The sequence below is a fragment of the Coenobita brevimanus genome, chromosome 93 (assembly GCF_032717465.1).
Source record: "Coenobita brevimanus isolate Jiangsu-jjx chromosome 93, ASM3271746v2, whole genome shotgun sequence".
NCBI lineage: Eukaryota > Metazoa > Arthropoda > Malacostraca > Decapoda > Coenobitidae > Coenobita > Coenobita brevimanus.
This window is the reverse complement of record NC_137046.1, coordinates 62,889,912-62,905,167: the sequence shown is the minus strand read 5'-3', so window position 1 is coordinate 62,905,167 and position 15,256 is coordinate 62,889,912. Positions and strand designations below refer to the sequence as shown.

Sequence of the window (15,256 nt, the reverse complement as noted above, 5' to 3'; positions counted from 1 at the left end):
GTCACTGTACGCTCTTCAGCTGCAGCCATTCCTGGGACCAGTCCCGCGGTGGCGGCCACTGTACACCCTGGGTTGGACGTGACGGCCACTGCACGCACGTCGGCTGGTAGGCCAGGCAAAGGCAGAACCGCGACATCGGCCACTGTACATGTCGGGGAAGGGTCGGCCACTGTACGCCCTTCAGCTGTTGTCCATAGAGCCTGTGGAACCGCGGCGACGGCCACTCTACGCATCGGGGAAGGGACTGCCGCCGTACGCCCTTCAACCACAGTCTCTGGGACTACTCCTTCAGAGGAAGTCTCTGGATTGGCCCACTTTACATCCAGAGGTCGAGCAGGACACCTCTCTCCCTCTCCTCACAGGTACAGCCACCCAGAGGAGTTGCCGTTCGAGGAGTGGTGGCGAGGATCTATCCCGGGAAAGGGGATCCACGTCCTACAGGTCGCCCATGGACGACACTTGGTGTTGACGGACGCCACCCGGAAGGGACGCCGCAGGCAGCTCCTGATGGCGGTCCGGCCTAGTGGTGACCGCAACCCCCAGCCAACCAGAGACATCTCCAGGACCCCGGGGCGACACCTCTCGAGCCTCAGATGACCCTCCGCCAGGAGCAGGCGATGATAGGCGCGTCTGTTGGCCCTGTTCGGCCCCAGTCCCGAGGGCCATCTCCCAGGTCGAGGCCCCACCAGGAAGGGGCCTACCTGTACACCAGTCAGCAGCCACGCCCGGACGACCTCATCCCCCTGCAGTAGTTCCGTGCCCCCTGCTTGAGGGCACGCCCGACAACCTGCCTCCCACGTCCGGGCGCCACTTATGATAAGCCCAGGTTCCAGCAGCTCAAGAAGCCCGACAGTGTAATACCAGTGCCACCATTGTGAAACAGGGACCGACAGTGTCTGTGTTACATGTCTTATCCACATTTATGGTACAGTGAGAACTGACATTGTCCATACTCAACATAGCGGCACCTCTAATGTACAGTGAGAACTGGCTAAGTCTATAACTAACGCGTAATACACTAAGACTGTATGGTAAAGACTATTCAGACTGTATCCACAACTAATGTGTATCGTTAGTGAATAGTGATGACAGTGACCACACTTGTATGTACTGTGTGCAGTAATTGTTGTGTACCAAGCCTGACATTGTCCATATAACCAATACTGTATATATTTGCTGTGTACTGTAAGGAAGTCAGAATTAAGGCAATATATATGTAAAGTTGGTATGCCGAGTTTTTATGCCCTGTTCCTCTTGTTGTGTGTTCTGGTTCCTGTCTGGAAAGAGGACCCCGCTCAGTAGCTAGTGTTCTCAGGATGAGAAGTCGACCTAAGAACGCTAGCATAACAGAAAGGATGTAGAGCCATAGCATTGCCTAATTCTGCCAGTGAAGTACGGGAATTGGAGCTGCAATATAACAAGTCTCCACCAAATTAATGTGAACGAGCTATAGGCCTACACTAGACCAATTTATTGCTCAGTATAAATGTTTTTACGAGTCGCCATTGTTCCGTCTAGCAAGTTTTTTTTTTTTTTTAAAGTTCTGTAGGCCTACCAGATTTTAGCGTATTTCTTAGCGATTTTTTTTTTTTTTTTTTTTAAGGCAAAATTTCTAACACCATGTTGCTGAAGAGGGGTGCCTACGCACGATGGCCCCAGTCCGGACAGTTCCGCTGTACGGTTGTACAAACACTCTCTCAGCTCCCTCCTTATCCCTTGAAAGGGGAATGTTGAACTACAGGAGAGGGACGTCATCAGCATGCAGTCTACAGGTCTCACGTTCAGATGAACCTGGGGTTAAAACTACTGCGCTTGCTTTAGGACCTTTTGAGGGTAAATTAAACAGCCTCTGAATCTGGAGAAAAATTCCCCAAGTCTTGCAAAATCTCATTCCGATCTAGGATGTACATTAAAGCACAATTTGGCTCCAGACTGGGTAAAGATGTGATGGATTTAAGTGTACGTTTGTTTGTAAATCCTGGCGAGAGAGAGAGAGAGAGAGAGGATAAAAAGTAGGGACGTGTGGCAGACAACACTCTCGAAGGATACACTCACGATGACTGGTGATATTGGGTCCTGGGTCCTTATTCAAAACGGTCGTGTTCTCGCTAGCTTTCTTTCTTTAGCAATATCTTTTCACTGTTTCCTTTTTTAAGTTGTTTTCTGTAGTTTCTAATTCTTAGTTATATCCATAAAGATTCCATAAATAACTTGAATGAGAATACCATTGTCAATGTAGTGATTTAGTTTGCATACTACATCTTCATGTTCTCCTCTATAGTATCTAAATTTTGGCGACACTGTTAAAGACTGCATAAATAACATAAGAGAATAGCCTACTGGTATCAATGTTCCATATGCAGAAATAAGTTGGTAAGGACGATGTGCTAGGGAGATATTTATCCGTCGAGAATATGAGTAAATGACATACGAGGGTTTCTTGCACCTTTTCCTTAGGTATTTATGTTGCTTACAAGGTTGCAATCGGGATTTATTATGGGGAAACCTGAATTTTGGAGATCATATTCTTTAGTTAACATCTGCTTGGAAAGTATTATATTGGTACCCTTCTCAAGATCAAAAAATGTTTATAGTATTATATAGTAAATGAAACAACTCAGGAAATAATAATTAATACTGAATGAATAGACAAAAATATACGAGTAAATAGCTGACTAAATTACTGTATTCTCTTTCATTTTATTTCCTGACAAGGGGAGGATGCCCCTCTGTCCCCACCAATGGTTGCTTATGATTGGATATTAATAACATATTAGACAATTTGAAAATGTAAAAAGAATAAGTCGCTAAGAAAGAGGTACTAGGAAATCTCCAATATCCAACGAAACCTATATGGCGCCGATATAACCGACCAGTGGAACCGAACGGTTATATCCGTGCCATCACGTGAAGGCGTCCCTCTCCAGCACTGTTTGCTGGGTGCTTGTGATAAACAGAACTATACACAAGCAGTCTTCTACAGGACTTACCTTAGAAGAGTTTATAAATACAGACCCAAGGTTCATGTCACGATGACTAGTGGTTTTGCTGTGTAGCGTCATGTTACGTGGGCGTAGGAGGCCACTATAGTCGGTTTACTTTTATCTAACGGAGTTGGCCCACTCACACAACTTGAATACTAATTTCTGGTTAAATGAAATTCTCTAAGCCTTTGTTATGAGGTAGGTATGAGTCTCATGAGTACTAATCACACCGGCCCTCCAGTATGACGACACCTTATCATCAGCTGAGCTGAAAGGAGGTTAGGGATTTTTGTCAAGTAAGAGCAAATACACACTTGCAACTTTTCCTTCCCAGTGTTTCTACTATGTTAATGTTAGCCCTTTTTAGGATCTGTGACTCAAGGCTGTCTCACAACAAAAGCCACACGAGCCACGCTGCGTGTGTCTACTGCATATTGTTGAACTGCGACTGAGCGTATTTGATAATGTAATTCACACCAGAAGCTATGTTACCTACGCCACCATAGCTTCGGTGCTAATACCACACTGAATAAATGCGGGGGCCGTTTCATTCAGAACTGGTGTGATGGTAATAGAGCCTAAGCTCTAAGGGATGATCAATAAAGCCTGCTGTAGAAAAAGAAAAAAGTTTCCTCCCCCCCCCCATCTTGTTCTTTTAAACAATAGATCACTTCTAACCCTTAGCAGGATGGTCAGATTCCCGTAAACATAATCACAGCACTAAATTATCCAGCATCCGTCTGCACCACGAATCTGTTTCTGTCTGTCTGACTGTCATTTTGTTTATATCTGCCTGTTTATCTGTGTATCTATCTATGTTTGTCTGTGCCTGTCAGTTTATTTGTGTGTCTTTCTGCAGCACGACTGTTTGTCTATCTTTCTGTTTAGCCAGAAGCCTCAGTCCTGGAGGGGGTGGTTATGAACAAGTTGCCACCGTCTTACCCTGTCCTCCGCCATCAAGCTGCCCCTCTTACAGCTCTCACCCCCCTCGCTCACATACCCCAACACCATGAAGAGGATGTTAGTTATAGCACTAGCTGTTACCGTTTTTCTGTACACTTAACACTCAAAGGCGTTATCAGTCACTCTCAGATAAATAGAACCATCTTACGTTAGCTGGAATAATACCGTATATTAAAGTTATCCCGACCATGAGAGGGTTAACTAGGAGATTTTCGTCCATTTACATCATATTTCCCGTAACTAAGTGGCAGACGAAGACAACACTGTGGTTCTACATCGTTTTCACAGCACTTCATCGTGACTGCACCATATTCCTGTGATAATTTCATGTTACAGTCCAGCGTGCGAGACGAAGAGACGACTGTTTTAAACCCAGGTAAACTGGGTAGAATAAGAGAGTACTACGACTCTTTTTTTTCATATCACTTCTTCGTGACTAACACCATATTCTAGTGTTATAATCTCTGTTATAACTTGGTATTCGTTAACGGGAAGATGACAGTTTCAGGCATTAGTTGAAACAAAATATTACAGCTGTATTGGCCAGCAGGGAGTTAGAAGGAGCAAACTATTATGGCCATTGTCTAACCGCAATCAAATATCACCAAAATACGCACCGTAATCTCTTGGCAGAAGTGAGGCTGGAAGAGGGCTTAGGTATGAGGCAGGTATGAGGAGTGAGAGAGAGGCAGAGGAGTTTCGAGGGTGAGGTAGGGCAAGACTTGGAGGGAGTGAGGCGCGGGGGACAGTGCACGGCCTGTCTGGCTCTGTGGAGGCATGCATGAGAGACAATGAATGTGACCTTGATATCAAGTGCTTTAGGGGGTAGGTGGGAGTGAAGTCGGAGAGATGGTGGTTGTGCTGATAATGGTGCTGGTGGTGGATGAGGGCGATTAGGTAATAACGCTGTGTCTAGGGTGACTTGATGGAACGTTAATGTTGACCCAACATTTGGAGGACGCTCTGAGTGGTGGGTTTGGACCCCACCAACTGCCACTGAATTTGTGAGGCAAGACGCTCACATGCTAACGCATATCCGCATCAATCAAATAACCAAACCTACACCATACCACTGCCGATATCAAGTGTCTTCTTTTTCACCGCCTGCTTTGTATGTGTCCTACCCACATATGACTTACATACATTCATACATATATCACTTCTTAAAGTATGATTAGTATGTGTACATTTATATGAATGCCTACATACCTGTAGGCTACGGACATACATATACTGCAGGCTTCTCTTATTTATAGTATATTTACTGTATATTCAAGTTACCGGCTTTGTCTTAAATGCTGTAAATACTTAGACATGCATATTAATTTTATTACATTCCATTTAACCTTGGCCTTTCCTGTGTTACGTACCTACATACATACATACCTCTACATACTAGCATACGTACATAGATTTATATGATATTTTTTATCAGTTTAATTTCCAGACCCTTCTCTGACTGACCACTTCGTATCACTTACCCATAGTTACATAAGTAGCGAGGGTGGAGGAGGAAGGGAAGGGAGAGGTGAAGAGGAAGTGAAGGGAGAGGAGGGGAGGGGTGGAAAGAAGATAAAGTGAGGGAATAGGTTTGGAGGGGAAGGTTTAATGACGAAGTGAGGGGAAAGGGTGGGAGAAGAAGGATGGAGGGGGTGGAGGGAAGGGAAGGGGAGAGGAGGAGGCGGGGAGAGAAATCAGGGCAAGGGAAGGGGAGAGGAGGCGATAGGAAGCAGGTAGGGGAACAGGAGGAGGGGGATGGAGGGGAAGGGAAGTGAGGGGAAGAGAGGGAATGAAAAGGAGATGAGGGGAGAGAAGGGAAGTTGAGAAGGAGGGAAAGGGAAGAGTGGGGATGATAATGATGAAGGGTGAGGATGGAGGAAGTGAGGTTTAAGCCCTTCAAGTAGAGGACGTGTTTGTATTTCTTTCTTGCAACAGCCACACGATTTTGTTCAGATTAGCAGCGACTCTTTCGAACACGAGAGGTTGGATACAGAATTCATAAACCCTTTCCCCACGATGATGTCTCATCAAGTACATTACCTTTGAGTGTAAGGCTGCGAGCTGCTAACCCCTTCATTCCTATAAGAGGTATTTTTTCCCCCACTTATTCTTGCTATTTCCAGGCGATTTTATTCAGCGCAGACGAGACATCTAAATGGAGGGGTTATAGTTGCTGCACGCGTCATTAACTCCTTCAGTGCGAGAGGTGTTTCCTGAGCTGAATAAAATCGTCTGGGTGAAGTAGAAATTAAATTAGACGTCAGCGAACTGACGTGATTTTTTTTTTTTTCTATACTGACTTTAGCAGTGGAATGAAGAGTCATCACTAGTGTTACAAGTCCATCGGGTGCTGGAGAGGAACGCCTTCACGTGGTAGCACCGATATGACTGGGCAGTGCAGCTGCCCGGTTTCACGAGACCCTTCAGTTCTCTGCCAGTCCCCTTGAAAGGAGAGTGGTGGATTGCAGATCGATAACCATTTCAGCTTGCAGTCCACCTGGTTCATGTTCACATGAGCCAGGGACTTTACTAGCGTACTTCTCGGGCTACTAGAAGGCTTTCCTTCTGCTGAACAAACTTAGCTACTGTTAGGCTAAGTTGGTGCTGTTCTAACCCTGTCTGTCTTGCCGAGCATACCCATTGACCAAAAGCATCCAGACGCCTTCTTGTGGCAAACAGCTCTTGGCGAGGGTCGGATCAGGGTCCTTCCACATTTATAGGTGCAGGGAAAAAGGAGGAGATACAGGAGATGTGTATGAGAAGTAGTCTCAGCCCAGACTTGGACTACATGCTATATGTGGTTGAGTTCCCCGACTGGGAGTGTTTGTTGGTCTAAGTATTATTTTCAGGAGTAATAGAGAAAGGGTCGCTCGAGATTGTAAGCGAAGCCATTAACAGCTATGCTCGTTTTACTATAACCTGGCCTCAGATTCACATCTCTTCGTTTTGAATGCACTGTTGTAGGAAGAGATTAACACCAGACCATAAGCGCAGTTGTAGGAAGAGATTAACACCAGACCATAATCCTGGTCACGAAATGTGCTATGGAAAGGACGTTGACCCGTAGTGCTACTTTTTTTCTGCCACTAAGTTACGGGAGATAAGTTGCACAAGGATGAAAATCTGGGCCAAGTTAAGGTGAAGAGAGTACGGTATAGTATTTCTCTCAGTTCAACAAAATTACCTGGTGTTAACAGGAATGAACTAGAAAGCACATACCTCCGCCAATGCCTGATCCGGATCCGCCCCCAAATTTAATCAATTCTTTCTTGCCCCATGGCCCACCCTTCCACAATATTTCATTGAAATTCATTGAGAACTTTTGGAGATATCGTGTTGACAAACAAACAAACAGTTGAATTCGGCACATAAGCTCCTCCAACTTCGTTGACGGAAGTAACGACTCATTCTCACCAACAGGAGCAAAAACGGGTTAAGAAAGACAGACGATATTTTCTTTGGTACTCTTTATTACAGAACTGAGTAGATATTTTTTCCCTCTCATAAATACAGTGCTTTATACCAGAGGCTGTACTAAAGTTCGTTTCTCCTCATTGTCATTCCTTTCTCCTTGGTCAACCCTTCAGTCCAATGATGTGTGTTTAGTGCTGTCTCCAGGCGGTTTCATTTAGCTGGGGATATTCATTCCGATTTTTTAAAAAGACGGGTTTGATAAAGCCTGCATTAACCTCTCCAGAACGAGAAATCTCCCCATAACCTTCATTAACCTGTTGAGATACTCATCGAAAGGGGTTTGGTATAGCTTTCAATAACCTTCCAAAACAATAACTCTCCCCGTACGTGAATAAAGTCCGTTGTGGGTAGCTAGACTAAACTAAAAACATGTTACGTCTTCAGACTGAGCGGTGTGAGAACCAGTTTGGTACCCTTCTTGGGCCGCAGCATGAAGGAGTGTGTGTCGAAGGTAATTTCTTCATGTCCCTCAGCCACTCCTAACTCAGCTGCCATCACCAGTTTAGCCAGGGCGATCTTGACTTCCATCAGGGCGAACCGCATTGCTGCAAGGAAAGATTGCTTTGTTATTGAACAAGTAATACAGTATTTGTGGGAGTTTCATGGCCCTTCAGTTAAAGTGCTTCAAGCAACTCCCTTCAGTTAGTGCCGTCCAGTTAGTGCCCTTCGGTTAATGATCCTTGGTGTGGTGTGATGCGGTATGACTTGGCTCAAGTCGCTAAAATCTAAGGGAATGAGAGGCAAATGACGGGGTTGCTCTTAGAGATGAAAAACTGTAACCGTCGATCCCATATTACCCCCTTTAGAGCACAGCGGCCAGAGCCTAGGTTATCGTAGGCCAGAATATCGACCTACGCCCATAGTAGCGTTGTTCTGTACTTTAAAAGAAATGGTGACCCCTGAGATTCGAGCCATAGCAAGCCACAGCCCTGTCCAAACCGAGAACTTTGCCACTAGACCACCAGGCGTCTCGTCATGATGCTACGGCCGTTAAACCAAAGTGGGTGCGTGAAGGTTCAAGCAAGCTCCTGATTTTTGTTACCGTAGTCATTTATGAATAACCCCTGATTGTTAGATGTGGTCAGTCTGCGTCTCGCCCAACGCAATATAGTCAGCAGCAATACAGGAATATTAGACTTGTTCCATCATCATCACATGCCACAGACATTATCGTCAAAAATTAGGGACTTGTCCAAACTTTCGCCCTGAATTCATAAATTTTCTTTAACCTACGTCGCAATTGTTTATGCCTTTTAACTCATTTTTAAAATATGTTTTTTCTCCCTCTGTTCATCGTCCGTTAAAAAAAAAAAAAAAAAAAAAAAACAGGCACAACAAAATTAGAATGAATAAAGTAAAGAAATATAAGATAAGAACAAAACTATTTCTGAAAATTGATAAGGAGACTTGTTCAACATAGAAGTTGGCTAATATTCTTAATGAAAAAAACAAAACAAAACAAAAGAAAACAACTTAGTAAGCAGATTTTGTCCAAGAGTCTCAGCAGTATATGGTATGTAGGTATTACCAGTATGGTCCCAGGGTCCAGTTTTAAAACACATACGTGTGAAGTTCTTGACGCTGACCATTTGTTCCGGAAGATGATGTGAGGGTTGGGTTTAGAGTAGTTTGTTAGGTCTGGTATCAGAAATCAAAGATCACATGGCACCACATCAATGCAATGCCGAGGACCCGTTCCAAATGGAATGTGAGTTAAGTTCCCGATGTTAGCCATGTTTGCCAGTAGGTGTGGTTAGGTTAAGTTAGACTGGATTAGGTTAGGCTGAGTTAGGTTGGACTGTGTTTGGTTAGGTTAGGCTGAGTTAGGTTAGTTATCAGTGCACACAGAACATACGGGAACTTACTTATGCAGTTCTTGGGTCCAGTTCCAAAGGGCGAGTGTGTGAAGGGCTTGATCTTAGCTTTGTTGGTGGATCAAGTTAGGGTAAGTTTAGCTTTAGGTCAGATTAGATTAACGTAGGATAGGTTGGATAATGGATGAAGAGAAACATATGGAACCTTACCAAGGCAGTTTCTGGGTCCCATCCCAAAGGGCATGTGTGTGAAGTGCGTTATGTTAGCTTTGTTCTCGGGCATGAAGCGATCTGGTTGGAATTTCTCTGGCTCGGGCCAGTAGCGGGGGTCACGGTGCAGACTCCAGAAGGGGATCTGTACGACATCCCCCGGCCTCAGTGTCACCTCTGTCCCGGGTATCCTAGGCAAATAAAATCGTCTGACATTAGAAGGAACAGAATACATTAGGCCCTCTATATCCGTGGTACTTATTCACGGACTGCTACTGTGCTAAAGTTGTGCCGATCATGAGAGGGTTAGTAGTATCAGTAGTCACACTCAATGTCAGCGCTTATGCACTCTTAACTGAATAAATCCGTCTGGCATTAAATGGAATGGAATACTATACAGTATTTAGCGAAACATGAGTAGTGATGGCGGCACTATGAACTCTCAGCCGGGAACATTCATTTACCGTTGCAGCTGAATGCCAGACAATAATATAAGGGGTTTATCCCAACTGTTGGGCTGCACGGGAGAGGCAGCTCCCCTGACACTCAGGTGCTTAAAAGCTCCTATCTCTGCAAAACACACATCCAATAGTACGAGTATGATCTGAGAAACCTATTTCGTCACACGAAAGCTAAATACCTTTTTTTTCTTTCTTTCTTTAAGATAATAACAGGAGTAACATTAAAGCCTAGAGATGAGGAATTAGATCAGGCCATCCCTTAGAGTCACTTCAGCTCGTGACACGCTGTGTTCGGTAACTGATTATTGCCATTATACTTTTTGACGGTTTTGAATGATTTTCATCTGTGTTAAGGATATTATTCTCAGTGCTTGTAGCCTTTCAACTAACAAGTCGCATTTTCTGCTACCATATTGATTACCACAGTCACTGGGCCGGCGATGCTTTTCCGTGAACTTTTCAGACCGCTCACAGCTGTGGGGTGGTAAAAAAGGCAAGATAGAGGCATCATTTGTCAACAGGCGGTGGCCAAGGATTAATGACTATCGAGCTGACAAGGTTCACGGAAGCAGATAATTAATTTCTGCCAGTTTCCTACCTTCCTTGGAATACATGCGACATCAAATTTACATCCAGGTTAGCATTTTTAGCTATGTCTGCCAGTACGATAATTCTAAGGTTCGAATCGTGGTGCAGGAAGCTGATGCCACTCGAATCAGGTATCTAACTACCGTAGTAGGTAAAATGAGTTCCTAAGGTAACACTTATGGGAGGTATCTCTGGTAACCTGGATGATGCAGTGGCCTTTTATCACAGGAAAGTTGATGAACAGCCACAGGGTCAAAGGTCTAACTTGTGAAGATGAGAACACCCACGGTGGCTATGGGTCCCATGGCGTTTGCTCTCATCATTACCTTTATCACGATTTATCCTGACAGGTGAACAGGGACAAGGAAAAAAATATTCAGTAGTCTAACTGTTCCTATAGTCGAACTTGAGGGCATCCAGTTGCGAGATGAATTTCCTACCACTACACAAGTATTTAGTTCTTCTACCTTAACTTGGCCCAGATTTTCGTCTTCTCGTGTACTCAGCTGCAGAAGAAGGCAATGCTGTGGCTTTACATCCTTTTCCTAGCACTTTTTCGTGATTAGCACCATATTCTAGTGATAAGCTGTTGTTACTGCTTAACATTTACGATAGACATATTGTAGTTTTAGACCAAGTTGAAGTAAAAATAGTAAATCTTCCATAATGGACCTATGATCTGTCTCGTAAGACGAATGAGGCATTGGAAGATTCTGCTTTCTTAGTTTAAAGTGAGAAACGTCCTTAAGATGAGTCTAAAGGATGATGACATTCCATCTAACTTACTTGTATGGCTTAGTGCATACTCGTTCCCCCATAACTCCCGGCGGGCATAACCTCAGAGTTTCTGTGAATATATATGAGAAATGGAAAGCTAATGAAGTGCAGTGGAGATACCATTCCACCCAGTCTCTAATTAGCAGAGCATACACATGAACACCTTTGGGTACCTGTTTTTTTTTATTTATTTACTTATTTTTTGTGTATAATGCCACGCAAACTATAGCACAGTTATAATATTAACTTATCTTGAATTGGAACTTTGACACTATGGAGAGGCATTTTTATTTGGAAGTGGTTCTGCCGATAACATTCATAATCCAGCCATACTAACTACCTAACTCCAAGTAAAGCGTTATCGAGGAGTATATATACTGTATAACTGACTACGTGAAATACTGATTATGGACAAGTGTACTAAAATAAAGGACATAATTATTACATTTCATTTAGCAAGAAAAATTAATAACATGTGAATATTAATTTATATGAGTAAAGATTAACTTCAGTAATACAAAATGATCGTCAGTAAAATATATATACAAAATAAATAATAATTACTAAAGCAGGACTCAATGTTTAACAACTTTAAGTAATCTGTTGTTGTATTAAAAAACATATTGTAATTATCTCTGCCTTGGCAAAGCAGTCAAATGGGCAAAGAACAATGAACATAGCAATTTTTGTACAAAGTGGATCGAAATATCTAGCATACTGGGGGACATAGTGCTAATCACCTCAGGAGATATTCCTAAAATCCCCCCCAAAAGTCAGACTGGATCTTCAAACAGCACAGGGTATCAGGCTGGACAACTTTGCTACTTATGGGGTGTCAGATTATCTCCCTAATGGTGTTTGGGTGCTGGACACCTATAAAAGTGTGGTACTGATTCACCCACGGTTCTCAGTGTAAAGATATCAACTGACCTTGTACACAAGCGTCAAGTAGTTTGGCCTCCATCACGCCTTGGTACGTCAGCTCCCCCTCATGCTTCACCAACTCCTGCAGCTCCTCACGAAGGCGTTGCTGCTCCTTTGGGTTTAGGGCCAGCTGGTGTGAGGCAAAGGCGAGGGTGGAGGCAGAGGTATCATAGCCAGCGATGAGGAACATTACACTCTGTGCCACTACAGTTTTATCACTCAACACTGAAGTGTTTTAGGATGAAGGAAGGCTCTGGTTAGATAGATTCACGATGGGTGGATGGGTTTGCTAAAATTATTCCTTGAGCCTTACCGACTTCCAACCCTCTCATCCTCACACACTCATTCACCATATCTGTCCACCTTCTCCTTGGCCTACCTCTCCTCCTCCCTCCTTCACATCGCTCAGATATACCTTTTTCACCACTCTATTGTTACCCATTCTCTCCACATGACCATACCATCTCAGTACATTCTCTTCGATTTGGTGTCCACAGACTTCCTCACTCCACATCTTTCACGAATCACATTATTTCGTATCCTATCCGCTCTCTGTACTCCACATACATTCCTTAGCAGTCCCATCTCCACTGCTCTCACTCTTGACTTTTCATTTTCATGCTACACCGTAGTCTCACATCCATATGTTAAAGTTGGCACTAACACTCCTTCATGTAAGCTACTTACAGCTACAACACTCAAGCTTCTGTTTCTTATCAAGGCCTTCATTGCATCAGCTACTTTCCTTCCTTGTGGCATTCTGCTTTCCACTTCTTTTGAACATTTTCCTCTCCTTTCTATCACCGTACCCAGGTATTTGAAATGTCTCACCAATTCCAGACTCTCTCCATTCACTGTAACATCGCACTGGGAGTCACCTTCTCTCTCAGTAACCATCACTTTACTCTTTTCTACATTTACTCTCAAGGCACTATGCTTACAGACATCACCAAAACTCTGCACTAGTCTACCAATTTCTTGTCCGGTATTTGCAAGTTGTACTGCATCATCAGTATACAACAAATCTGAGATATTCCACCCATCACCATTCACCACCAACGCCATCCCTCTCTCCATTACTCGTGTTTTTACTTCTCTCATCTATATTTATACTGAACAACCATAGGGACATCACACAACCTTGTCGCACGCCCACATTGATCGTGAGCCATTCACTTAGATCCCCATTAACCCTGACACATGCTTCACAACCATTACAAAAACTCTTGACGGTATCTAGCAGCTTACCATCTACACCGTACATGTGCAAAACCTTCCACAATCCTTTTCTGTCTACTTTGTCATACGCTTTTTCCAGATCCAGGAATGCCATAAACACCTTATGGTCCTTCTCAAAAGCCTTCTCCACTATCTATCTCAATGCAAATATTTGATCCACACATCCTCTCCCACTCCTAAAACCACCCTGTTCAGCACTCACTAGGACTTCTGATATCTCTCTTAATTTCTCTATAATGATTCTTCCATATACCTTCTCTACCACACTCAGTAAACTTATACCACGCTAATTCTTGCACTCACTTCGCTCACCTTTATTTTTGTGCAGGGATACAATCACAGCCTTTTTCCACTCTGCAGGCACAGTTTCACTCATCCATGCCTTTTTACATATCTCCAACAAGCACTTCATTCCGCTCTCTCTACTACACTTGATCATCTCTGCATACACCTCATCGACCCCAGCTGCTTTCCCATTTTTCCGCCGTTTCACAGCGCTCTTCACCTGTGCTAGGGTCACGTTTCCTGGCACTGCATTCCTTCTCTGCCCTCCCCAAAACCAGTCATGTTTACATAGGCATTGCTCTCTCTATTCCCATTCATCAGGTTTTCAAAATATTCTTTCCATCTGGTCCTAACTTCATCCCGATGGGTTAATAATCTATCACCTGTATCTTTCACACCTTCACATTTCTTTCCACCCTCACTTCTACATTTCTGCACCTCTTTCCCGAATAACTTCCTATTTTCAGAGTAGTTTACATTCATTTTTCTTCCTAGATCATCATTTACCTCCATCTTTTGTCCTCTTCACTAATCTGTTTACGTGCTTTTTGCTCTCAATTTATTCAGTTCTTATTTCAACTGAACCCCTGTCCTGTAACACTCTAGCCAACTTCTTCCTCTTTTCCTCTACTGCTCCCTCAACCTCTTCATCTCACCATGCCGCACCTTTCTTCTTTGTTGTCCCTCTTGCCACACCGCACACCGCTTTAGCATTTCTAACTAAGCAATCTCTATATGCATTCCACAGGCTGTTCAGATCCATTTCATTCCAGTTTACTGATTCTAATTCCTTCCCTACTTTGGTCCTATATTCATCTGCCAATTCTTTGATCCTCAGCTTCTCGACTTTCACTCTTTCTCTCTGACTGCTCCTCTCTTTCCTGGTCCACCTCACTCCTCTCAGCTTGATCTTGCATGCCACAATCATATGATCTGACAGATCTCCACATCGTCCTCTCGCGGCCTTCGTATCAGCAGCCATTCCCAGCTTCGACCTCTCTACGAGCACGGAATCAGTCAGGCCCCTCTCAACACGATCCCAGTTCCCTCTATACCATACATATTTATGTGCATCTTTGTGTTTGAAATACAAGTTACAAATGCACAACCTCCTTTATTGACACATAGCCTTCAGTTGCTTCCTATTATCATTTTCTCCTGGTACTCCATTACAACCCATTATGTTATCCTCAGGACCCGTGTCTACTCTTCCATTCATATTGCCCATTACGATAACTTTATAGATCCTGGGCATTTCTCCCACTGTTTCATCCAGCTCATCCAAAAACCTGTCTTTCTCTCTCTCACTCCTGTCCTCACACAGTGCATACGCTACAATTACCGCCACTTTCACCTTCTCATACTTGAACCTGACATACATACACCTCAAGGTGACACATTCGTAATCTCTCATTCCATTCTGCCACACCTCATTCGTCAACAAAGCAACTCCTTCCTTGCATCTTCCTCTCCCATTCATGCCCAATCTTACACATTTCATACCCTCCCACTCCTCCATTTCACACCCTTTCATCTC

The 15,256-nt window shown here is 43.7% G+C and overlaps 1 protein-coding gene across 1 annotated transcript in view; it reads right to left on the bottom strand.

Annotated features, from left to right (window-relative positions):
- Nucleotides 1–7,682: 7,682 nt before the first annotated feature.
- The window catches only part of LOC145412603 (cytochrome P450 9e2-like), a 10,246-nt gene continuing 2,672 nt past the window's right edge, over nucleotides 7,683–15,256 (bottom strand). The window contains exons 4-7 of the mRNA XM_080282518.1: nucleotides 12,202–12,420; nucleotides 11,281–11,341; nucleotides 9,446–9,636; nucleotides 7,683–7,966 (exon numbers count right to left, since the gene is read on the bottom strand). Coding sequence (XP_080138644.1) covers nucleotides 7,794–7,966; nucleotides 9,446–9,636; nucleotides 11,281–11,341; nucleotides 12,202–12,420 — 644 coding nt within the window. The 3' untranslated portion in view covers nucleotides 7,683–7,793. The remainder of the gene's footprint in view (nucleotides 7,967–9,445; nucleotides 9,637–11,280; nucleotides 11,342–12,201; nucleotides 12,421–15,256) is intronic.